General features: G+C 38.0%; 3 protein-coding genes and 1 long non-coding RNA gene across 6 annotated transcripts in view; 2 read left to right on the plus strand and 2 right to left on the minus strand.

Annotated features, from left to right (window-relative positions):
- Nucleotides 1–2,843, minus strand: part of LOC113231948 — a 40,765-nt gene extending 37,922 nt beyond the window's left edge. For all 3 annotated transcript variants that reach the window (XR_003310581.1, XM_026466509.1, XM_026466508.1), the window contains exon 1: nucleotides 1,501–2,843. Coding sequence is in view for 2 of the 3 variants with exons in the window: in XM_026466509.1 (XP_026322294.1) it covers nucleotides 1,501–2,405 (905 nt within the window). In the remaining variant the exon portion in view is untranslated. The remainder of the gene's footprint in view (nucleotides 1–1,500) is intronic.
- Nucleotides 2,844–4,146: 1,303 nt separating this feature from the next.
- LOC113231915 (U3 small nucleolar RNA-associated protein 18 homolog) lies at nucleotides 4,147–5,669 on the plus strand. The gene is made up of 2 exons (XM_026466455.1): nucleotides 4,147–4,244; nucleotides 4,397–5,669. The coding sequence occupies exons 1-2, from the start codon at nucleotides 4,204–4,206 to the stop codon at nucleotides 5,667–5,669; spliced, it is 1,314 nt and encodes a 437-aa protein (XP_026322240.1). The 5' UTR covers nucleotides 4,147–4,203.
- Nucleotides 5,670–6,494: 825 nt separating this feature from the next.
- LOC113231766 (dnaJ homolog subfamily A member 1) lies at nucleotides 6,495–18,368 on the minus strand. Its single transcript, XM_026466286.1, has 8 exons — nucleotides 18,198–18,368; nucleotides 16,750–16,957; nucleotides 16,211–16,458; nucleotides 13,073–13,231; nucleotides 10,499–10,654; nucleotides 8,969–9,140; nucleotides 8,659–8,786; nucleotides 6,495–7,981 (listed from the first exon to the last, which is right to left on the minus strand). Exons 2-8 carry the CDS (start codon nucleotides 16,946–16,948, stop codon nucleotides 7,832–7,834), a joined length of 1,212 nt encoding a protein of 403 aa, XP_026322071.1. The 5' UTR covers nucleotides 16,949–16,957; nucleotides 18,198–18,368; the 3' UTR covers nucleotides 6,495–7,831.
- A 1,635-nt stretch (nucleotides 18,369–20,003) lies between these two features.
- On the plus strand, nucleotides 20,004–23,068 carry LOC113231619. The gene is made up of 3 exons (XR_003310570.1): nucleotides 20,004–20,113; nucleotides 22,684–22,807; nucleotides 22,893–23,068. It is a non-coding gene; the product is annotated as an uncharacterized LOC113231619 (long non-coding RNA).
- Nucleotides 23,069–25,551: the final 2,483 nt, after the last annotated feature.

A 25,551-nucleotide genomic window follows, 5' to 3' on the forward strand; every position in this document is an offset into this window, starting at 1 on the left:
ATATGACAAAGGATGAGCTTTATGCCATAATAAACTCCGTTCAGCTGGATCAAGCAGCCTGCAGCACACACACTTATGTAACTCGCAAGACATTACTCATAAATACCGTCTCCACTGTTCTTTCAAATTGTTTATTACAAAATTAAGATATTAAGATAAGACTACCTATTAAAATGTGGACATAAACCTGTCCAAATGGCTGACCTCCCATATTGCAGCGAGATTCTCGGAATAAATTAAAATTACGACACACACAGCGACGAAGAAAGTTCATTTAGTGGCGCACAGAACGGAGGTGTATAATAGCAAAAAGCCATTACCGTGCAAGGTGCGTGAGCTACAGTATTGTTCGGTTTAGGCATTGTGCTGCCAATGACAGATAAGAGCCGGGTAATGAGTACAGGCGGCCACAATGGCATCTCCCCAGCTCGCCTCACGCCGCCGTTAGTTACGGCTAAACGACGCGATAAAGCCACTCTCTTAAACGAGATTCAACAATAACTTGTTAAGGAGGAGTAAATTAGTATTGTAATGGGCAGATACCGCGCAATTTGTTGCGCCTGTTGTAGGTAGGCTGGTTGTTAAGCACAACAATTAATTATATCTTTAAAACAAGATACTCCTGAAATAAGCTGTAGCTCACACACAATCTTTTGCATTGTAATGCAGTCTCTAGTTCTGTTCATAATGACCAGAAATTGGATAAAATTGCAATTGCATACAATGGATGAAATCTAAGTAAATAAACTTTAGTGAGAATTGAACCAGATTATCAATGGTCTGTTAGCCTACCAATATACCTGCGACACAATATCTAAAAATGATTGGACACGGAGGTTGCAGCGAGCTAGGTTCGACAGCGCATATCTGGCGTGCAGCGCGACTGCGCGGCAGCGCGGGCGCGGGTGGCGGGCTGCGTCTACGGCTGCGACCAGCTGTCCGACTGGTTTGGCCACTTGCGCCGGACTGATTTAGCTTTACCGCTCGATCGCCGTGTACGTCTCGTACTTCTTTACCTCGTAAATATTTTCTGTGTTTATTATTACCAAATAATCCAACCCAAAAACAAATAACTTAAACAAATAGAATAACATATCTGATTGTAAGGTCTAATGACAATTTTCTTATTGGGAACTAACTTACTGTAATAGTTATTATGAATTTAAATAATTATTTTTACATAAAATGTACTACAAGGATCTTAAAAATTCATTTAAGAAAAATTACTATTCTTTATATTAGTCTTTGCTATTTTGAAACTCAATTTCAGACTAAGTCATCCTAAGCAGATCCTGTTTATAAGGCAGTATTGGTGTAGACAATAGGACATTTTGTTAAAAATTAGACGCATCATAATAATATTACAGTAAAAGAAAGGCATTTGCTATTAAGTAATACTGTAACATGATGGTAGCAAATGTATACTAATGAAGATGTTTGAATTTCTTGTTGTAAAATCACATTAGGCACAGAAATATTAAGAAATTAAGACACACATACCTAACATAGATAACAGATGTCCCAGTAATGATTCTTCTCCAACCTAAGGGTACTGTTATAGTCAGTAGTTCACTTTGTGTCCGAGTGCAAGGATCAGCTTCATTGGGCTGCGTAGGCAGCACTGCTAGCATCAGTGGCGCACCACTGTCACCTTCATTCACCACACCCCTACTCACTCCCACTTGCTGATTCAGTATACTTATACTCTGATTCACGATAGACTGGTGAGATACACTCTGTTCTAGAATTTGATAGTTCACATAATTTTTACCCACCAACAGATCCCTATCACCACGGATTGTTCCATCACTCTGCACTGCACATGCATCAAACTGGTTTGGGTTTTGACGTATTGCTACTGATTGCATGGGTGGCATAATATCAGCACTGGGCCCTGAACATCTTGTTTGATATGTCACTAGCTCTCCTGCTTCTGCAGGGGACATGTACTGACCTTCTATGCCCCCAAATTCTGCACCATTTATGCTGACGCACTCTCTTTTCCCACCATTTGGCCGGTCACTCACTTTACCTTCTTCAATTTTTAAACCTGCTTCTTTGAGAAACTGTTGGTTAACCTGAAAGAACTCTGTTCTTTGCACCAAATCATTATCGGCCACACCATAACCACCAACTTTGTTGTCGTTTTCAGCCAGTGACTTGTAATAGATTGCATTGGGAGGGTTCCTCAGGTCGGGCAGATCGGCCTGAGCCCGGTAAACGTTTCTGGGCCTGGGCAGATGGTGGGGCACGTTATCGTGAAAGTAGAGCTGGTCCAGAGGCTGCGGCGGCAGAGGCGGCGGCTCGGCCGCGGCGCCGGCGTCTAGCTGGCGCGGGTCCGCCACGTACACGAGCACGCGCGGCGCGCCCGCTCGCGGCGCCACACTGGGGGGCTTGCCGGACATGGCGCACCATCCCCCTCAGCGGCCGGCTGCTCACCTGAGCCTGCAGCTGCCCGCGCGGCAAGGGGCGACGCACGGACCTGACCGAGCGGGGCTCCGACCATCGCTGTCGCTGCGATCATCGCGAGACCGCCCGTCTCTGATGCCTCCTCGCTGCACCATCCTCGACGGGCCGCGTTTTTTGTTGAGGTGTCATGAATCGCTTATGGTTTTATGAGGATCCGAGTTGTTTGTAGTTTTATGGCGGAGCCCTTTTCGGCCCCATTGTAAACTTTATGGCATCTCCCAATAAACTAGTGGAACTGTGTTTTTTTTCACGACTACTGTATTCTTTTATGCTCTCGTTTGACACAAACACTTCCGAGGATGTAAAAAGGTCACCGAACAAAAAACTATTTCACTTCATTTCATTTTGTGGATACCACTGTAAACTTTCACGGGGCAAGTTTTTGTTAATTAACAACTGTGAAACCACAGGAAACACTGATAAAATAAGAAAACAGTCCTAGCAAGCTAAAAACTCTAAATGCTTACGAAGCGAAACACTGCGAATAACGAATGAAAGAACATGGATAGATAGATGAACGAATGACCTCTCGCTTTTGCATTAAATTTGTAAAGAGCAAAAGAGAAAAAAGATTCTATGACAATCTACGCTGACAACACGGTTGATTATAGCATCATCTGTTGACTCTTTTTGATTCTATTGAAACTGTTTTATCGACTTAGTGTTGCTATTTAAAAAAAATGAAATGCATCGACAATGCATAGACAATTTTGTTAAGTTTATACTATCCTGTCGATCATCTTTCCAAAATTACGTTCGCTTTTATTTTTGTTCCGCAATTTCCTTTCCCCGTTTTTTAGTTTCCTATTAATATCTAAAATCCCACATCATAGTTCCACGACAATAAATAATCTCTGCGACGTTGTTTTTATTTTTGTCCAGATTTTCTGGGAATGAAGACACCTGTCTTTACAGATTTATTTGAAAGAACTTAGAGCAGGAGAATCACCAAAAATTGGCAACCCAATGAAATTGCGTATGCCCAAGAGATTCGGTGCTTAAATTCTCTTTGGAGATTCGCTCTGGGCCTTTTGGAGGGAAAAGTGTCGTTTTTATCTTGACTTTCAATTATTTTGTGAAATCTAGTTTAAAGTGGAATACATTGACTTACAATTATATGGACGTCGGGTCCGCGCTAAAAAGTGTTCGCACTTGTAAGGCGCTAAAATCGTATACAGAGCGCCAAACTCCGCTTTAGTCTTCATTTGTTCGACTGACAGCGCGATACTGCGATGACATTACAATTTAAATTTCGAATAGGTTGACTTGGGACATTTTTTTCGTGGTTTTTGTATTAGACCCGTCGTCCATTTATTTGTAAGTCAATGGTGGAATAGGATAGTGCCATTGTGCCTTAATCGAAGATTAAAACGCGAAATTATACGCATCTCGAACTAAAATACCCGTATCGGCCCGTTCTAAGGAATCCCGAGTTAATCCAAGCACGCCGCCTCAAATTGCCTATCCTCTTTGTAGCGGCTATATTTACAAAAATATAATTAAACGTTTATGTTTTCGGCTGAAGGACTTGGTTTCCATGGCCAGAAATAAATTAAAAAAAAAGTGTATGCCCAAAGACTGGACGCCATAATGTCAAACGATAAGAAAAAAAATGACAGTTTTCATTCACTCATTCCTTTCATTATTTTCATTGCTTTTCAACGTTTTTGACGAAAAGTGCATGTGCCGTTTATTGTAATTCATTAATAATTTTTTCATATAAACATTATAAAAATGAAAAGGAAAGTTCCTGATATTGATGGAGAAGAGTCAAGGTTTGTTTTAACATGGATGAATTAAAGTACTGTAACGTTGAAAGAGGTTACTTGTAAGAGCTGTTCTTCCAAATATTCGAAAACGTTAAACGTATAGAACGTTTTGAGCACTTTGCGAGTCCCATTTGAGTAATTTATTGATTACTTTCCAGGTTATCTAATTTGCTTTTTAATAAATCTAAAAACATTGTGGAGAAGTTACGAAGTTTAGAGCAGCTCGAGCCAGATGTTGATACTAAGCCCGCTTGGAGAGATGATGACGATGAAGAATTCCACTCGAATATCGTGCCAAATGTCACAAACAAAGCTGCATATTCAGAGAAACTTAGGCAAAAGTATGAAAATCTCATTGGAACACCTCACTGGGCCAAACTCGGTAAGAAACAAAAGCTTGAAGACGACGATGATATCATCAGAACAGTAGGACACTTGCAGAGAAAGAAATCAACAAATCTCCGAAAAGACATTCTGGATATAAAAAGATTTCCTAAGATTAATTCTGAGACTGGTAATGAAGGGCCTATTATATCTTGTGTCGAATTTCATCCTAAAGTTAGTGTAAGCTTGGTAGCAGGTCAATCAGGTGTAATTTCATTGTTCTCCATTGGTGGTGATGTAAACAACAAGCTTCACAGTTTTAAATTGAAGAAATTCAAAGTGTCTGCAGCACATTTTACCCCTGATGGATCAGAAGTGTTCATCTCGTCTAAAGTAAACCACAACTACTGCATATACAATCTAGTTAAAGCTGAGCCAAAACTGGTGCAATTGCCACAGGTGGTGAAAAAACCAAGCATATTCCAATTATCAAATGATGGACAGTTTATTGCTGCAACGATAGGTTATGATGAAGTATACTTGATATCTACGGTATCTAGAGAACTTTTACGGTCACTAAAGAACAACACTAAAACTGAATCAGTTGCGTTCAGTCATGACAATAAGCAGCTCTATTGCTATGGTACTCAAGGAGAAGTAACCATATGGGACTTGGCAACATTTAGGGTGGTTAAAAAACTCTATGACAATGGTTGTGTAACTGCTTCTTGTATTACTGCAAGTCAGTGTGGGAGGCTGTTAGCAACAGGCAGTGGTGAAGGCATTGTGAATGTCTATGAAACCTCCAAATTAACTACAACTGATCCACTACCATTGAAAAGCATTTCAAACCTGAGAACCAAGATTACCAGTCTTCAATTCAATTCTACATCTGAAATACTGGCTATGTCATCTGGATACTATCCCAATGCTGTGAAGCTGGTCCACATTCCTTCCTATCATGTGTTCTCGAACTTCCCCAAGCAAAGTTCAAATCTGTACCAAGTTGACAAGGTCAGCTTCTCACCCAATAGTGGGTTCATGGCTCTGGGTAATAATAAAGGAAGTGCTTTTCTGTATAGACTTAAACATTATAAGAATTATTAATAAATTATTATTTAAAGAGATTTATTTTCATTTGCAATGAAAGGTGTAGTTGAAAAAAAAAACTCAGTATGAGACAAAACTGTGTATTGTAGGTATACATAATCCAAATTTTATATCTGCAAGTGGATGACATTAAAGCTTTCACAGTGTATTTCATTTCTTACCAGTTGAAATCATTACAAATCAAATGCATTATATCATAACACAATAAAATAGAAACCTGGTGTTCAAAAATTTAAATATGCAAACAGACCTTTGAAGTATATTATTGGAACTTACTAGCATATAAATTACTAAGAAAAACAAAAATCACAGAATAATTATAAAGTTAACGCTACATTTTTACCCTATTTACCAAAGGACCTAGGAATGCCTATTTGAAATTTAACATACTATGATTGCTTATTTTTCCATAGTGACAACTTACTAGTCTGAAACTCAATGACAGGTGATAAAACATATTTGTCTCAGTCAATAAAAGTATACAAACCCTTCCACTCGGCACCTAACACTGTGGAGGGATGAGGTCAGGATTTCGCGCTCATCTAAGGCTCATGTTACATTGCCGCGGACATGGAAGGGGTTTTTTTGTACATAGCATATTGAACTTGTAGTATAATAATTTTGGATCACGGAAAAATTTCCATTTTCTTTATAATGTTTTAGCACCATTGATTATACCACCAATGTCAAGTTAAGGAACACATGAGTTTTTTACACAAAATTTCGACCGAATTCACTGAGGAGAATCTACAACAACAGGGAACTTACACAGACTATTACAGAAACGAATTGTATTTTTTAAATAAATTTACATGGGTCATACAGAAAGGGAGAGTGAACTAACGTTAGGAGCAAGTTGATATTATTAGGACATCGTACAGAGGAGTGACGATATCGTTACGGTCAAATGCAGGTGCTCGAGGTTGCTTACTGCCAAACCACACTCGCACAGGGAGTGGTCTCGAACACGGATCTTAGCCAAGACTGCAAGAGTACATATGTGAGCTAAGAGTAGGCGAATAATTGCGGAGGTAATATTTTTCGGAATCGATTTCCTATTGAAGAACCACGGTTTAGAGGGTAGATCAGCCTGGATTTTACTGTAACATTTACCCAGTTTGGCAGGAAGATTGCCAACGAGAGTATCAGGAATTGCGCATTTGTGGGACGGCAAGGGCTTCGGCGTCACGAGGAAAACACCAGTCATATATGTTACTAGCCATCATGATGGCTTCTTTTGAAAAATGTTTTTCGGAAATAAAAACGGGCGCGCATATAAAAAATATGCGCACTCGAATTATATTATTCCAATTTTTCGGAAAATTATCCATCAGTATGTATACAAACTATGAAGGAAAACTTCCGTGTCGAAGGTCCACAACCCTCGGAAAACGTGTGAAGTCCGCATTGGGCCAGCGTGACGGACGAGAGGAGACCAGTGCCCAGCAGTGTGACGTATAAATGGGTTAATGATGATGTATACAAACTAGATACGAGACAGTAGCTACGGGAATTCCCGAGACTGCGCGAGAATTCCCCTTTTTGGAATGGGTACATACTTTGTACATTGGGGTGGTTACCCACTGCGCCGTAACAAGCAAGGGTGTTGTAGTCGCGCGTGCATTTGTTTAAACAGTTTCATACACGCACCGCGGCGAGGGCTGCCGCAATTGTCTACTAATGTACGATTTTAGTTGATCGTGCCCCATGGGCTGTTGTCGCTCGCTGTTGCTGCGGTATGACGCCGCAACTCTGTGGGCGCCATGTGTAAGCAGTCTTACGCAAATGAGCACAAGTTGATTACGCTATGCACTATTTCCTTACAAAAATTCGCCTTCCATTACGTTCCGCAGCAAAGTAAATCGAGAGAAATCTCAAGATTCCTCTAATCGTCGGAACTATCAACTCTAATAAAAACGTAACTCGCAATGAGGCAAACATAATCGTTTTCACCGACGGTTATTACGTTAGATCGGAACAGTTACAGCGTCAATAAACGTAGAACAACTCGACGCAGATGCGGCCACTGCGAGCAAAAGAATATTGCAGAGACACGTCAGCGGCCGCAGCCGCGCCTGCAAGGTCCGAAATAAGCGGTACAAGTAAATAAAAGGCGAGTAGAAACGGAGAATCGAAGGAGTCAGTCCCGGCCGCGGCGATTAGCTGGTGGCGCACTGCACGCGGTTCATGCCCGGGTGGTCGTCGTCCTCGTCGTAAGCCGGGCCCGCGTGCTGGCGCCGGCGCCGTGTCTCCTGCTCGGGGTCCAGGTCCACCAGCTGGCACTCCTCGGCCAGCTCGGGGATCTCGATCTGCAACGAAGAGGCGAACGTCACTGCCGCTCGTCGTCGCCACGGGGCTCGTTGCTTGAAAAGCCGATCCGTCAGGCTTTTTTTATATTATACACCATAATCGTCTACAATGGTTTTCAATTCGCGACAAAACTACGTAAGCCACCTTACCTCGTACAAAAACTGAAAACTTTTATTACACCGATTTAATCTCGACATTATTCTTGCATTCTTTTTTTTCTGTTATCTATTGATTCATAACGATAATCATCATAATAAACTTGTAATGAAATAAGCGCAACTCAATTTAAGTCGCAATTTTTCTTGTGCGAAACCATTTGTATTTTATAAATACTTTGCTATAAGAGTTAGTAACTTATAGTCAAGCAGAATTTAGTAAAGAGTAAAAACGCTTTACGTCTGCCCAATTGACTGATTTATTACAACTTCCACTAATAATACCTATCAAAAAATTAATGCACTGACTCGACGTATCAATAGCAGTAAATAACTTATAAGTAATGAAGGTACACAAATAGACATAATAAAATAAGGAAAACCCAAAGTTACAAATAAAGCAACCACAATAAATTAAAAAAAGAAAAGAAAAATAACTTACTTTCGTTATTGTACTTTGCGAGTGAAATTATACTTGTAACTTAGTGAAATACGCCAGCAGTAATCACAAATATACTTACTCTAGGCCTGGGCGGCAGACAATTCTCCAGGGCAGGAATGACTTCAGGCGGAATACGGGCTGGGAAGTTAACTAGGAACTGTATGATCAGCTGGCCTTTTTCGAACGGGTTCTTGTACATCGGCATACCTGCGCACATTCTTGACTTTAGCATACAAGGGAAAGAAGAAATGATATCAAACAGCTTCAAAAAGTTTACTTTGTTATTTTATAAACAACAATTTTTATTTTATGTAAACTCGTTACTTCGAAGATATTTTTTACTAACGGATTAATGTCTAAACTGCATGACAAAAATAAAGAAGTCTAACCTTCACTAAGCACACATTTGACCTCTCCATGCTTGGTGACCTCCCCGGGCAGCACTGTGATGACAATGTCTCTATCATCAAGAGTGTGAATGACCTTCTGGAAGCCGCACAGCGATTCCACCAGCTCGATGTTCAACCGAATTATGAGATCGTTGCCGGAACGTTTAAATAACTGCAACGTTATTAATATTTGTTATGTAAGAGGACCGGTTAGTGTCCGTCAGGATATCTGGACCAAACGAAATGTACAAATCAATCTGTGCTCATTATTTTACTACCTATTTTTAGCTCTTTTATTGACATATTTTCTACCTTTGTGCTAACGGAAATATTAAAGAAATAAAGTGGTACTATAGGTTTTTCATGGTTATGGCAGTATATAATTTACTTTTTTTATATAACTCTACTACCTAATTTCTACCTAAACATACTTTTTTTCACTATTTTATGAAGCTTCTATAAAAAGTTATTTACAAAAATAATAAAACGCCTTTGCAAAAGGTATCTTCTAAAAAGACATTTATAAAGCAATTACATGGAGGAGATAAACTAACTGATTATAATTTGTTCGCAATCCTTAATACCTACAAATGGAATTAACATTTGTAATAGTGAATTCAATATAATAATTGTTATAATGTAAAATATTGCTTGCAAAGATGCCAGAAACGTTCTAAGGGTCATATTCCAGAACTCTACTCAATGCTCAAGTTAGGACTTGGAGTATGATTTAAAGCACTAGAAATCATACTCAAGTCTTTGCCAATAGGGTCGTATTTCGAGTGCTTGAAATCACACTCAAATCCTGACTTGAGCATTGAGTAGAGTTCTGGAATACGACCCTAAGCGCCTGCAAAAGCGTATCGTCAGCACTTTATTTCTTTAATATTTCCGTTAGCGCAAAGGTAGAAAATATGTCAATATAGGTACTAAATAGTAGAAAATAGGTATTAAATAATGAGCACAATTTCATTTTTCAATTTCAATTTGTATGTCTCATTTGGTCCGGCCATCCTGACGGATATATTGTTTCGCCAGCTCGCGCCGCCGCGTTATCTGAAAACATTGTTGCTGTCTCTAATACTGAGAATGTGAATTTATTATTATATTCCATAATTCGTTGTTCATTTGAGAAAAATGGTAAAAGTATGGAAAAAAAACTTGTTAATAAGTTTGTTTTCATAGGTTTCTTTTTTTACTTTTCAAAATTTATAGAAAATACTTCGTTCTTTCTACAGTTGTTAACGGCAATTCCAATAACGTCACTATTTCGCTGTATTTAATAATAATAATAAATATAATAAATCTAAGGACATATACAAAATGTAACATTTTACTGACGGAAGACTGGTGCCCATACTAGGTAAAATTTAAATTAAAACTATACTTTCAGAAGTCACTAATCTATATAAATAATTTCAAATTTTGTGAATAATTTACGAGTTCTCTATCTGAAAAACAAAAGTCTTACTGGCTTAATAATAAGAAAACATTTTGAACATACACAAATGACATAAAAGCAATACTTACATCGTGTTCTTTCTCGTCTAGTACAATAATAAGGTCTCCTGCTTCCATGTCAGGCTCCTGGTCGCCCTCTCCGCTGAAGACGATCTTCTGTCCGTCAGTCATGCCCTTGTCTACATGCACCTCAAGGATTTTACGGTCACGCACGGTTTTACGGCCCTAGAATGTGTTATTCCATTATCACTATGATGCATTTTTAACGCTGTTCAAGTTATAGAAATAATAGAAATAATTACATTTTGACAAATTTAAACTTAGTCCACAGTGATTCACCTATCACGTAATTTTTTTTTTTTTTTTTTATACCTGACAGGCAAATGACTCCACTCCACCTGATGTTAAGTGGAAAGTGGTATCCAAACGCGAAGGAACCTAGTGCAGCGATGGAATCCTCACTGCACTAGCCGCCTCCACCCTGCCTGCCTACAATATGCCTCTTCACGCCTCGTTTGAAGGACCCCATATCATAAGAGGGAGGGAAGACATGTGCCGGAAGGGAGTTCCATTTGTCAACCGTGCGGCAGAGAAAGGAGCCACCGAACCTTTTAGTACGCGATGGAATGCGGCAGGTAGTGAAACGGTGACTACGAAGGCCAGCACGCGTGCTTCTGAGCAGGAACGGGGAAGGGGGGATGAGGTTGAACAGCTCCTCAGAGCACTCACCATGGTACATGCGGTAAAAGGCGCTAAGCGATGCAACATCTCTACGCAGTTGCAGAGGTTCAAGGCGTGATGAGACCTCTTCGTCGCCTATAATTCGAGTAGCACGACGCTGTAATTTATCCAAGGCATCGAGTAGGTACTTGGCGGAGCCGTCCCACAAGTGCGAACAATACTCAACGCAAGACCGGACCTGTGTTTTGTACAGCAGGCATAACTGGTCCGGCGTGAAAAAACGTCGCACCTTGTTCAGGACTCCGAGTTTCCGTGAGGCTGTTTTGATCACAGATTCGATGTAGCTCCTTGGATTCAAATCACAGCAGATTTCCATACCGAGCAAGGTGAAACTGCTCCGAGGTGAAAGTGCTGTGCTCATCAGAGAAGGCATGGGAAGGAACGGCGACAATTTTGTTGTTAACGCGCAAACCTGTGTTTTCTTGGCGTTGAACTCAACAAGATTACTGGATCCCCATGCAGATATGAGGTCCAATATCCTATTGAGCTCAACGACAAGATCAGATCGCTCTCTGTCAGTATCGGCGCGCCCAGCTGCGGGGAATCCATGATATCCCCCATGAACAGTGCTATCATCTGCATAACAATGAATATTCCCAAGTGGAAGCATATCATTGATATGCAGAAGGAAAAGCGTGGGAGATAGGACGGATCCCTGCGGTACGCCGGCGTTCACATTCACGAACCTCGAAATGCTGCCGTCAGAAACGACGCGAATTCTCCGCTCACGAAGGAAATCGGCAATCCAGCTGCATAACTGGGCTGGCAAACCGTACGCCGGGAGCTTGGAGAGAAGAGCTTTGTGCCAGACCCGATCGAACGCTTTGGCTATATCGAGGCTAACAGCCAACGATTCGCCACGTTTGTCTATAGCCTCACCCTAAATATGCGATAAGTACGCTAGAAGGTCACCCGTTGATCGTTTCGGACGAAACCCATACTGCCGATCATTAATTATGGAGTGATCTTCTAGGTATTGGGTCAGTTGTTTATTAAGGATCCGCTCTAAAACCTTGCATATTATGGAAGTAATGGCTATGGGACGGTAATTATGCGGGTCTGATCGGTCGCCTTTTTTGGGAACTGGTTGCACATTAGCCTCTCTCCAAGAGTCCGGCACACGACCTGAAGAGAGCGACAGACGATACAGTCGCGTTAGCACGGGAGTCAACTCAGCTGCGCAATTCCTAAGTACAATCGCTGGGATACCATCAGGACCACTAGCTTTCCGGACGTCGAGAGACTGCAGCTGCGTACGCACATCGCATTGTCTGATACGAATATCAGACATCGTGTAGCCACAGTGAGGTAGAGTTGGTGGCTGTGCGTTACAGTCGTCGAGACAGGAGTTAGCCGCAAACAGATTTGCCAAGAGGTCGGCTTTATCTTGCGGCTTGTGGGCTAGATTGCCGTCAGAATATCTCAGCGGTGGCAGCGAGGGCTGGCAGAAGTTCGACGCAACGGCTCTGGCCAGACGCCAGTAGCTACGACTACCTGTGGGATGCGTCAAGAGTTCTTGGCCAACTCGTGCGACGCGCTGAGCATCCGCTCTGATGTACGCTCTTTTGCAAGACCTGGTGGCATTATTGTAGGCTGTTTTAAGTGAGTTCGTATTGGGATCGTCTGAAGCTAGACCCCTGATCCAAGCGCGGTATGCAGTCTGTTTGTTCTCAACAGCCACAGCACACTCGCGGTTGAACCAGCGGTTGCGCCTCCCTTTACTGACGAGATCCGAATGCGGGATGTAGTATTCCATCCATTATTATTGTACTACATTATTGTACTTGGTCAGTTATATTTAAAATTCCAATACAAACATACTGTTTTTCAGTGTGAGTCATAATGTCAGTTTATAATGTGAGTCTTAACGCGAGGAGATCAGTGTCATTTACAGATGTATACCTGGCAAACTTTGCAGCGGTCCTTAGGATCGATGATTTCACGCTGTCCGCGGCATTCGCTGCAGACGGTTTGAATCTGCTGTATCATGCCAGGCGCCAACTGCTGGATCTGCACCTGCATACCTGTGCCGCGACACGTCGGGCACGTCTGTACTGCACCCTGAAGGATACAATTGAGTTGATTTAATCGAAATTATTGATGGAAGCGTGCAACTAACCTAAGCGAGTGTCACTCCAAATAATACTTAACAAAAAGAAACTCCGTGAAATATGTTGGTTGGATATAAAAGAAAAAGGGAATAAGTGATAATAATATCTAAGCTTACATTTTACAGGAGAACAAAGAAGCGGTGAAAACCGGCTTGATCACTTGGATCTACCACTTACAATCAATAGCAACCAAAGTTATATCAAGGATTCGTCAATCAGGTTTTCAGGTACTGTGAGTGGGTTTAATTTAGTTATTTATACAGGGTTACTTTTAAAATACAAACAACTTTGCAGGAATACGTTACAAAACATCATAATCAATAATAAATTGACCAAAAGTAAACTTTAAAATTTTTGTTGTACTATCTGACACTTTTTAGATTTTTATTTGGCAGAATAAGTTCAAATGTGGAAGCGTCCTCCGCGACGACCCCACCCCCGTCCTGCACAGAGTTATTAACGTATAGAGCGATCTACTTCAGTGGCGTAAGCGTCATTTTCTGCCAACCTTAATATTGCTGTCCCTCTATTTTCACGATTACACAAGTAGTTCGTTCGGGCAGGCTCGGCTTGATTGTGTTTTTATACTCGTCTGACGTCGCCACCTTTGTGGTGTTCCGGATTATCGTTTTTTTTCAAACAGTGCAATTTTAGTAAAACAAATAGTTTTTGATTAGTTGGGGTCGGACGCGCTCGCTGCGTTACTGTGCCGCCCGGGGCCATGGCTCCCTCTGCAGCCCCCACGCTACGCCACTGCTGATCTATTTATTTCAGTATGAAAGTAAAATATATTGAATTATTAAAAGTCATGGAACAAAAGTTGTTTTAGTAATATGCGAGGCTGTTAAAACTTTGCAAATAACCCTGTATATTATGAACAAAACAAAAAATCATAAAAAAATTTAATTCGCCGTACGATATAGTTTTTCATTATTTTTCAATTAAAGAAAGTGCTCTTCGCGAAAAATGTTGGAGAGTGGTTTGAGTAACTTCAATACACCACCATGCAAAAGCATGTTTTCATTACACGGCTGTCGTGTAAGTTAACGTTTGCGCAATTTATTATTGTTATAAAACACTGCAATTACTAGGCAAATCAATTCAAATGGTTGTCAATCACTGTATTCCCTTGAGCCGTCAACATGCCGTTATAAGTTTTATTACGATTTCTTTTTCACCCAACTGTCTCAAATGGGTTATGTTTTTTAACCGACTACAAAAAAAGGAGGAGGTTCTCAATTCAACTGTATGTTTTTTTTAGAAAGAAGAAAGAAAGAAAGAACTTTATTCACTGAATTTGAAACACTACACACACTTTTTGTATGTATGTTACGCGATAACTCCGGTATTTGTGAACCGATTTTCATGATTCTTTTTTGTTGGAAAGAGGGTACCTCCATAGTGGTCCCATTTCATTTTGAAGAAAATCATCCACAAGCATGAAGATTCATTTTTATAATAGCGCCTAAATTTTATTATAAGGAGCAATTATTTTAATAGTTGATTTTGCTATTCTCCAATTCAAGGCGTATTTCTCTCTCAATATACTTTGAGTAGTGATAACCGATTTTTATTATCCCTGTGTCAAGTCCTGTATAGTGGCGAACTAGGGGAATTTCAATAAAACTTGGCAAATAGAATTTTTGTTTCTGGGTTATTTATTTATTTATTTATATGCTCAATTAAATCTATCAAAAAAATACTGTCAAACCACAAACAGAACCTACTTCAAAAATTTAGTCACACCCCGGACACTCCATACAACAGTCGAAAGTTATTTACCTACTACTACTACATACAGTAAGACGCCATCTGCACACGCGCAACTGTGTGCATGAAGTGGCAGGGTTACCCATCACTTTCTCGTACAATTACGTTACGTGGCAGCGGCCACATAGCAAACACTCTTAAGCAAATCTGTTATCTTTAATTCTATTAATAGAATCCTAAAAATCACACATGTTCATTAGGTATTTATATCGATATTATATTTTTCATTAATTCACTAACTAGAATAATACTGAAGATTTATTTAAAAAATATGTTAACAGCACTTGAAATATTGTATTTTGGACAGGTACCTAGTTTTAAATAAAGTAACTAAGGTATTGAAATTGCGTGTCCAAGTTTATCATTACCTAGTTAATAATTAGGTATATTCACTGCGTAATATTTGTCGGCATCGGCAATACAAATTGAAAATCCGAGAACCTTTGTCTACTAGCTCACGAAGTTATGGCGTCTAGTAAGTAATGGTACTCTGCACTGCACTAAATAAATGAAGAAAACAATAACTGAATGAGTCTCAGACATAAGTTTTTGTCATCTTCGTTTCATCTTTCGAAAAACTCGACTTAAATCAATCATAAATTTAATTACTTTGCCTGGGCTAGCATCAGTGATAGCTAAAACAATACGAATATGTTATTTGTTTGGCACCATCCACCTTTCTCTTTTATTAACTTTGCCTATGATTGATGTTGCAATTGACCTTCTAAGTAATGATTATGTTCAAGACGGAAATTTCTATAAAGTTCTACAGTAAAAGTAGGTCACACATTACAGTAAGGGAATGCGCACTCTGGAGTTAGTAGCTTATTGGCATTGCGCCTAGTCAAGTGGGAGTAAGTAGTTCTGCTAACTTCTGTATTTAAAAATAGAAAATGATGATTTATGTTTTGATTTTTTACAACACAGCACCTGTATCTGCATACTTTATTGAAAAAGTAGATATTAAATTTTGAAAACTTTATAAAATTGTAAGACCCACTCATGTATTCATAAGAACAGTGATTTTTCATAAACCTGTACATGTGTAGACCATTTTAATGGGACACTTATTGTACTGAAAAATAATATTTGTTATCACCCAAGAAACCATAGCAAACAAAAAAGAATTGAAAAAACCACAACAGTAAACAAAACAAACCTTCTTGCCGCCCCGTCCTTCACATTTCTCACAAATGACATTCTTCTGCAAAGCAAGTTTCCTGACCGCTCCTCTGTATAGTTCCTCCAGTGTGACTGATAGTTGGTGGATGACGTCTTTGCCTTTCCGCTCGCGGCCGCGGCGCCGCCCACCACTGAATCCACCGCCGAAGAACATGTCGAATAGGTCCATTGGTGATGAAAAGCCACTGGAGCCAGCACCACCTTCTTTAAGTGCTTGTTCTCCACCTAATTTTAAATAATTACCATATAGTTATTATAGTGCAAAGCAAATTAGATATGTAGATACATATATGTTGTATTTTAATATTGTTAAACTAACGTTTCACAATAAAACATAACATTATTACATATCAAGTGTAGTGAAAGTTGAGACTGACTTAAGACACGCTATTCTTGCAAACAGTGGATGTTTAACTGTGTATTCTAGAAACAATGTTAAATATTACTACTATTAAAATAGAATCTCACTCACTGCTCACAATAACTAACTTAGTACAATAATTACAAAAGTCAAACCTTGATCATAAACTCTTCTTTTGTCTGGGTTGGATAGGACCTCATAAGCCTGAGAGATCTGCTTGAAACGTTCTCCTTCATTAGGATTCTTGTCAGGGTGGTATTTGAGGGCAAGTTTTCTGTATGCCTTCTTCAGTTCGTCTGTAGTGCAGTTGGGTTTCACCCCAAGAATGTCATAGTATGTGGTCTCCTTCACCATTTTTGGTCCCTGTTTAACGAAATTCAAAATTTTGTGATGATTATCAACTGCTTTTGCTTATATTCAAAGGTTTTAATGAAACCAGTGGAATGGATTGTTGTGTATGTATGAAGACAAATCTGGCTGACTAATGCAAACAATAAAAACCATTATCTATGACATAAAAAAAGGTAGTTGATTGTATGCTACCATTGACAGGTTGAATAGTGTACATTAATTTCAAGTAGAATGTATATACAGCTAACAATAGATTGTCATGATAAAGCAAACTACACACAAATTACTATGAAAAATTTTTTATGATAAAAAAATTATCTAATGCATTACTTTTGTAGTGCTTTTCAATTATATAAAATTAACAGATTTGCAATTAAATTCTTTTGTATTACTTCTGGGTTTTGAATTCCACTTCAGAAAAGTACACTTTAATGTGTTCATTAATATTATTAATTAGTATTAGTATTTAACTCATTATACGTATTGGGTTTTGCCTCTTAACCATCAATATGACACTTGAACAAGTTCACTTCTAAAACTATCTATGATATTATTATTTTGGATAGCTTTCAGAGCCAAGATCAACAGCATTAAAGAACTGAAGGACTTTCTTGACAATTTTTATATCCAGTAATTGTGGCCTTTGTCGTACCAGTGTGGAACTTCGTACACCCCTCAGGGAGCAGCACCGGGTGAGGAGATGCACCGGAGTTTAATGATGAAACTTTCATCCGCCTCACACTCTCTATTTTCTCTCTCTCTCTCTGCCCAATATTATCTATGTTAGTTCTTAACAAAACTATTTTTACGTCAATCTTGACAGACAGATATATCGCACATGATAACAAATACTGTCGTTCGTAAATAATCTCAGCAATTTAATTAGGTTCCATTACATTACAATATCATCACCGTAGAATTTAACTACGTCTACAAAATTTACCTCTACTTTTAAGAACGACTAAGTTGATCATAAGTTATGATTACGAACTGCAACGCGGTATAATGCTACAAATAGGTTAATATTGATTCCTTTTAATAGCCATCATAATTTGACGTCCCCTAGCGTACTTTCACACATCTCTTAACATTTCTACAAATATTTTTTTGCGAAACCCAACGACGACTCAATCGATCTAACGATGACGGGGAGAATAATCTAGTAACACGAGGAAGGAAACTAGTTTAAATCTACAAATTTCATATTTTACCTTATTCTAGAAGTATTATTTCATAGCAAATTAGAACTTACTTTATTCTGTAATAATGATGAACGAATGTATCAAGTAATTAATGTATACGAAAACTTCCAGAAACACGAATTTCACAGCACTCCACGAATCACTCGATGCGGTTTTCTCACACCAGAAATGAATGACGTTTGACGTGTTGAACAATGAAAACGATGTAGATGGCAATCAAATTAGGCTTTTTCGAGAAAATTCTACAAAATCCATGGAACAATAGAATACGACAAATTTAAAAGAATATCTATGCCTCTTTGTCTCGCAAGTTAGTGCAAAGGCAAGTAAAAGAGACAAAAGCTATGCGCAACCACCAATCGTATTTGAACAAGTAATCGGTTTAGCATGTAATAGTTTCCACTTCTACTGACTGAGCAAGTAATGTATCGAAAACGCTACCTGACAGTCTGACCCAGTGTTGTAATGGAAAAAAATTCCATTTTGAAAAATGATATTTTTCAGAGAAATAAATAATTTTTCCTTTATTTTTTCACATTTGACGTCAAAAGTTGAATGTACGTACTGCAGGCCTATTGCGTAACTCAACTGACAGCTTATAATGATAATCACCGAATAAAGTGCTTAACTACCTTGTGTCAAAAATGCATATTCGTAATTTCTATCTATGGTTAGCAACTGCGAAACGTCAACTTCAGTGATCATCACTTTAACTAGTTTTGATTGGTACTGTATCGAAAATGATGGAGCCAACAACAAGTGGTGGTGGTGTGGTTGTTGGAGTTTTTCGATGTTGTGAATAATTTTAAAATCTCGTTTTTCTGTTAAGTGGCTTTTAGCCATTGACTTACAATTATATGGACGTCGGGTCCGCGCTAAAAAGTGTCCGCACTTGTAAGGCGCTAAAATCGTATACAGAGCGCGACACTCCGCTTTAGTCTTCATTTGTTCTACGGACAGCGCGATAGTGCGATGACATAACAATTTAAATTTCGAATAGGTTGACTTGGGACATTTTTTTCGTGGTTTTTGTATTAGACCCGTCGTCCATTTATTTGTAAGTCAATGCTTTTAGCCAAACAAGTTTATTTTATAATTCACGCTAAATAAAAAGCGTTTCAAATTATATTTTTCCAATTTTTCTGGAAAAACTTCCACTAATTGAATTTTTTCGGAAAATTATCTAACAATAATCTGACCACTACCTGCTGCCATCGCTGCTGCGCACGCTACGGAAACACTCTAGTATTTGAACTGACCATTGAAGATCATCCTAATCATCCATTTTATTCAGAACCTAAATATCAAACTTACGTAATGGGTAGGAGGTCTTATTTAGTTGGACGTTACGAGGCCCAAGGTGTTTAACACAAAAAACACAGATTAAAAATGAAGTATATCTAACAATTTAATAAAGAATCGGCAACTCTTGGAATGAAATTATGTAAATTATTTAAAATGCATAATAAATTGACGTGTTAAACTTATTGTTATAATAAGTTTTTTTAATAGTTAAAACTTTAATAAATTTTACATTAAAAAAATCTAATTTTGAGATCATAATAACGACAAGTCCGATTCGACATTAAAAAAAATTAGACCGTTAATTTTCCTTCCTAGAATTCTGAGATTTTCTTTTCGCTTTTCGAGGGAAAGATTTACTGACTATTTCTAATAAAACTTTTATTATTTGTTGCAGAAACAATCAGCGACCAGCTTGTTGGCGTAGGACTTCTGCAATTTCAACTTATTGGTTTGTTTTGTTTCTTATTGTGTTTTCAGAGATAAGTCTCGTGTTCACAGGTGCCTCGTCGACGGCTGTTCATCCACATCGGAAACAGCAAACCTGTGCCGGTGGCCTCGCAGTGTAGATCTGGAATGAGTATGGATAGACCTCCTAAGGTCTCTAAGCTCAAGATTAAAATCGTCGCTTACGCACCGGAACCGCATTCATAGGCATGCCTATGTGAGTTATTTTACACAGCAAATATCTTTCTAATTTGTGCACAGCAAGAGCGATCTCGGTGGCTGAACGATTACCTGCATGCCCAAAGATTGTTATAATCAACGAATGCATTAATACGGCATTCCTTAATGGAGATCGTAATGAATGCATTTGCATGGAGCAACCTTAGAATAATAACGCATAGAAACCTAGCTCGCACGCGCTAAGTGAAGCAAGTTAGAGGCTTCCCAAAGGGCCCACACGAGCGGGCGGGCTGTCAGTGCTCAAGGTCAAATTGTACCGCGAACAGGTCACAAATTTTTGCTAATAATGACGAAATGTGCGGTAAATGGGTGTAAAAATAGAACAGGCAAACATAAAATAGACACTATCATCACGTTCCACAAGGAAGTAACGCGTTTCAACTTGTATTTTTATATAAATATTCACTAAAACCGAAAATTAATTTCGTTGCAACAAGACACGAAAATGTTGCGAAGTAACGGATTTCTTTCTCCCAATTTTGCTATTCTGTTTCAAAATAATTATATTATGTAATTTTTTGAGAATAGGCAATATTGCGACGACTGCAGATTTTTTTAATTCTAATGTAGGTGTGCATTTGACTTCCATTTCTGCAAGTTAAATGCGTACAAATGTTGTTTACAAAGAGCAACTCCTAGAGTTTCTTGCTCATACTTCTCGGGGGAATCTGCCTTACGAATGAGCGGTAGAGTTTAACCAATGTGACGACTTCTAGTGTAATAAAGCTTACCTATGAAATAAAGATTATTTTGATTTTGATTCTGTGTACCGCTTACGGGGTATATGGGGGTGCTCATTACGAATATAGTACTTATTTCTAAATCCAAGATGGCGGACACAATTAAAAAAAAAATGCAATATGGGTATCCTTTTCGAGATATTTGGGGATGTTCAATACGAATATGGCACTCATTTCCAAATCCAAGATGGCAGACACGACAGTTCAAACAAAAGCAATATTCGTAATGAGCACCCCCAAATACCTCGAAAACGATACCCAACTTGCCATTATATGAAAAATCGTGCCCGCCATCTTAGATTTACAAATATTGCCATATTCACATTGAGCATCCCCAAATACCTCGAAAATGATACCCATATTGCATTTATTTGAAATCTCGTGTCCGCCATCTTGGATTTAGAAATAAATGCTATATTTGTAATGAGCACCCCCAAATACCTTAAAAACGATACCCAACTTGCAATTATTCGAAAAATCGTGACCGCCATCTTGGATTTAGAAATGAGTGCCATATTCGTAATGAGCACCTCGAATACCTCGAAAATGGCTACCATATTGCATTTATTTGAAAAGTCGTGTCCGTCATCGTGTATTCAGATATAAATGCTACTTCCATAGGGATTACCAAAAATAAATTTTTAAAAATTCTTTTCACTTGACATTGTCGATCGACAGTAACGATCGACAAAACCGAGCATATCTGTAGGCACCTGATCGACATTATCGATCGACAAAAACGGGCAAATCTGTAGGCACCTTTAACTTAATGATGAGTTGCGCAAGATACAATTTTCCCACTTTTGAGGGAAATGTTATTCCATGGCATCATTATTTGTATATTTGTGTGCGTGCCGACGTGCGTAGATACAAGTTGCTTACGCCTACATGAATTCGGTTTTTGCCTCACTTGTGACAGTTAGTTTGATATGAAACTATCATTCTATGCGTTATTATTCTAAGGGAGCAACCTACTGAATTTGAGATTGAGGGGTAAAGTTTGTCTACTCAAGAAGAGTTTATATGGACTCAAACAAGCCAGTAGAACCTGGAATGAAAAGTGCATAAAGTTTTAATTACCAATGGCTATACTCAATTAAAGACTGATAAGTGTGTCTATTACAAAGACAAGGCCATCATAGTACTTTATAATAATGACTTCTTCATATTTAGTTCAAATAAACACCAAAAAAATATGCTATATAAGTTGCTCAGTTCCAACTAGCTACGAACTCAATTTTAGTAGAGGTAGTAGTAAAGTTGAAATCTCATTTGACGCAGATTGGGCTGGGGATAAGACTGCTTGAAAGTCATATTTAGTTTCAGTCAAATTTGTACAGTTACAAACAACAACAATGTGGCTTGTTCTAGCACTGAAGCTAAATACTATGCTCTTGAAAGTTCTGCAAAAGAGGCAAAGTTTTTAAAAATGTTTTTATTCGAACTCACGTACAGCAGCCTGAGAACCTATAACGATTTTTAATGATAATCGTGGCACACTCAAAATGGTAGAGAATGAATGTTTTAGGAGAACCAAACAAGATACGTGCCTTAGCCTTCAACATACTTTAAAACAAGTATTTCCATCATTGCCTAATAATAGAGTTTCAAATTGCTAATCCCTATTTCAAGACTCCTAATATTCTCGGTGATTCTAAGGAAGTAACACAAATGCCTCATATAACTTGAAGCCTTAAAAAACATGAGAGATAAATATATATTTGAAATGTTAAATTGTTTTAAAAGGCATTCAATATTTGTATTTTGAAATGTAAGCACTATATCAACAAAATTTATTAAATTTTAGGTTTGCAAACTTCACGTTGAGGATAAATTTATCAAAGATGATAAAAGAGTGCCTTTCTCATGGCCTACATTATTCTCAGAAGTGGAAATAGCATGTCGAAAACCCACTTGTCCTGTAACTGTCTGTAAGTATTCAGTGGTTTGGTGGCTACAGATACATTTATTATATTAATAAGATATTACTTATAAGTTATTTTTCTTACATTTTAGCTGTTCGGACAGTGGGAGATCATACTTATGCTATACCACTGCAGATAAATGCAGAGTTGGTGACCCGGAAAAGAAAAAGGACCACAGAAATCAGACCACACACACAATATTCAACGTATCGACTGACAAAAATAAAAGTGATGTTACTTAGTTTAACATGCTCGATGGTTTAATACGACAATGTGACATGATAATGTGATTTCTCGGTGTTTTCAAAGATTTAGTGATAATTTATCTATGTACTTTTCCGCATTTAATATGTAATAATTTTGTTGGTGTATCGAATTTTGCACAAATGATTTTTATAATTACTACTGTGAGTCCGATAACTTAAAAAAAACTGATCGTTATGTTTACTTCACTACAAATCTTTTCATATATAATTATATATTTTCTTATTGTTTCTAATGTTGGAAGATGCGAAGAGAATGATAAATCTGAAAAAGACGCCTCTAGAATTTAAATGGCAAATTAATGTAAAAATTAATTGGACTTTGTGTTTAGTCGGTGGATGTATTACTATAAACGAATGATGTTGGTTTTTGACTTATGTGCTCTAATCTGCCGAGCGACCCTTTGTTTAATAATTGTGTTTTGTTATCATTCATTAATTGTTAGATTCAAAAGATATGTTGCTGGGAGTTTCTTTCGCCGTTTCTTCTTCCATGCGTTAACACCTTTACGGAACGGTAGTAGCTTTCGTTATTAATAAACAGATATAACTGAAAATACAGTATTTTATTTTAAACCACAAAACATTAGCAATATGAAAAAGTAACTAGGACCGATGAAACCGTAATTTTGTCCGTAAAAGTGCGATATAGGACATCACTAATAGTAACCGTTCCATAAAGGTTTGAGGCGCGTCACTATTCGGTACACTAGCGCCACCAGCCAGCTGTCACGGGACACCGAACTACCTCTACGAACGTTCAGTTATAGGGCCTGTTTCCTGTCTGTTCCTACTATATCTGTCTAATTTGTGCCGCCGAGCAAAGACAATGAATCCTGTTGTGACTTTTGTGACTGTAACAACAGATTAGGGCTCTCTAAATTAGAATACTAAATATAAAAAAACTAAGTAAATAAACTTGGTACAGTCATGAGCACGTCAAGCTTGACACTTTGTATGTACTTTAGACCGTTCTAATCGTAAGCGGCATAGAGATGGATTTAAGTCTTAAGTGTCAAGCTTGACGTGCTCTTGACCACACCTTAAAGATTTGACATAAAAAAAAAATTAAAATTATTTTAATAAGAACAAAAACAAATTAATAAAAATCTGAGAATTGAAAACATTCACTATTTAATCAGTATTTTGTTTATTTACTTTGATACTTTATGTGTCTCTATGTACTCTCTTCTATTCGAAAAACACATACAATAACAATTATACTATAACAATAATTACTATGGTAGTTGATAATGGTAGGTTACAATTCAAACTACCATGCGTCGTATTTTGCTCGTTAAAATGTAGCATGAAAGCCGCCATCAACCTAATGTATATATTTAATAACTATGATTTAACCGTTGCAGTTGCTATAAGTTCACCTAAAACGTTTTTCCTTGTATATTTTACATTCAACTGTCTCCGTGACCGAACGGTTACCATGCTGGACTGCCACGTGGCGGACTCAAGTGTTATTACTTGTTCTTAATATGGGGATGCATATACATATGTAACATTTGAAAACGGGAATTAATGCGTTTAGACACTAAAGGGTATTTTCACACCAGCCAGCATCTAATAATCTGTGCACCAACCTATTTTCCTGCCGTTTTGGCCAGGTTGCACTGGTCATGGTCACGGACTGACTGTCCGGAAATTATATGTACAGATGGGAAAAACTGTTTATTTTTTTAAACGCTTAAGCGTTATACTTGTTTACAAAAGTGTGCTTTTTTAAACGCTTTTTCACTAAAACGCTTTTTAGTTTGAAGCTAACAAAACCGTTTAGAAAACGTTTAAGCGCATAGACATTTATGTTAAAAAAAGCTTGCAACGTTGTGTTGATAGCGAAACGCAAGAGCAGACCACTAAAGGTTTTAAGATAAGTTTTTTGTAGAAAACGAGTTATATTTTTTTTTATGACACAACATTATTATATTAACATTTTGTTCATTAGTATTTAAAAGCGTTCAAAAACATATAAATAAGTTGTTTAACTTTTGTACTTGTTAACCGTTGAAATGTAAAAATTGCTTATTTTGTTAACGTTAAAAAGTACGTTTAAAAAGTGTGCTTATAAAAGCGCTTTCACGTAAACGCTTTTTAGTTTGACGCTTAAAAAGTGGGTTAGAAAAACGTTTAAGAGCATAGACTTTATGTTTAAAAAATCTTGCAACGTTATGCTGAATTAATTTGTTAAAAAACATAGATAGGCACGTTGTTATAACTGAAATTGTTGAGTATCTATAGAACTGACCAGTGATAACGCTTACGCTTAAAATGGAAAGCGTGCTTATGCGCTTATTTTAAAAAGCAGACCTTTTTAAGTGCTTTTCGTTTAAACGTCCACCCTAATTATATGTTATATCCAAATTTGTTTTAACCCTACTAACAAAAGGTATGTCTGCTTATATAGTATTTAAAAATATAATTATGTATATTTTTAAATGTAACCTTTTGCTACAACAGTAATCTATTTACCTGTAT

This window comes from Hyposmocoma kahamanoa, unplaced genomic scaffold (assembly GCF_003589595.1).
Source record: "Hyposmocoma kahamanoa isolate Upper Pololo Valley unplaced genomic scaffold, ASM358959v1 66, whole genome shotgun sequence".
NCBI lineage: Eukaryota > Metazoa > Arthropoda > Insecta > Lepidoptera > Cosmopterigidae > Hyposmocoma > Hyposmocoma kahamanoa.

Coding starts and splice junctions, on each gene's coding strand:
- LOC113231915 (XM_026466455.1), top strand. CDS start 4,204: ATGAAAAGGAAAGTTCCTGATATTGATGGAGAAGAGTCAAG. Junction 4,245..4,396: donor ATTGATGGAGAAGAGTCAAG/GTTTGTTTTAAC, acceptor ATTACTTTCCAG/GTTATCTAATTTGCTTTTTA.
- LOC113231766 (XM_026466286.1), bottom strand. CDS start 16,948: ATGGTGAAGGAGACCACATACTATGACATTCTTGGGGTGAAACCCAAC. Junction 16,459..16,749: donor AAGAAGAGTTTATGATCAAG/GTTTGACTTTTG, acceptor ATTTAAAATTAG/GTGGAGAACAAGCACTTAAA. Junction 7,982..8,658: donor GTCTGCCGCCCAGGCCTAGA/GTAAGTATATTT, acceptor TCTTCGTTGCAG/ATCGAGATCCCCGAGCTGGC.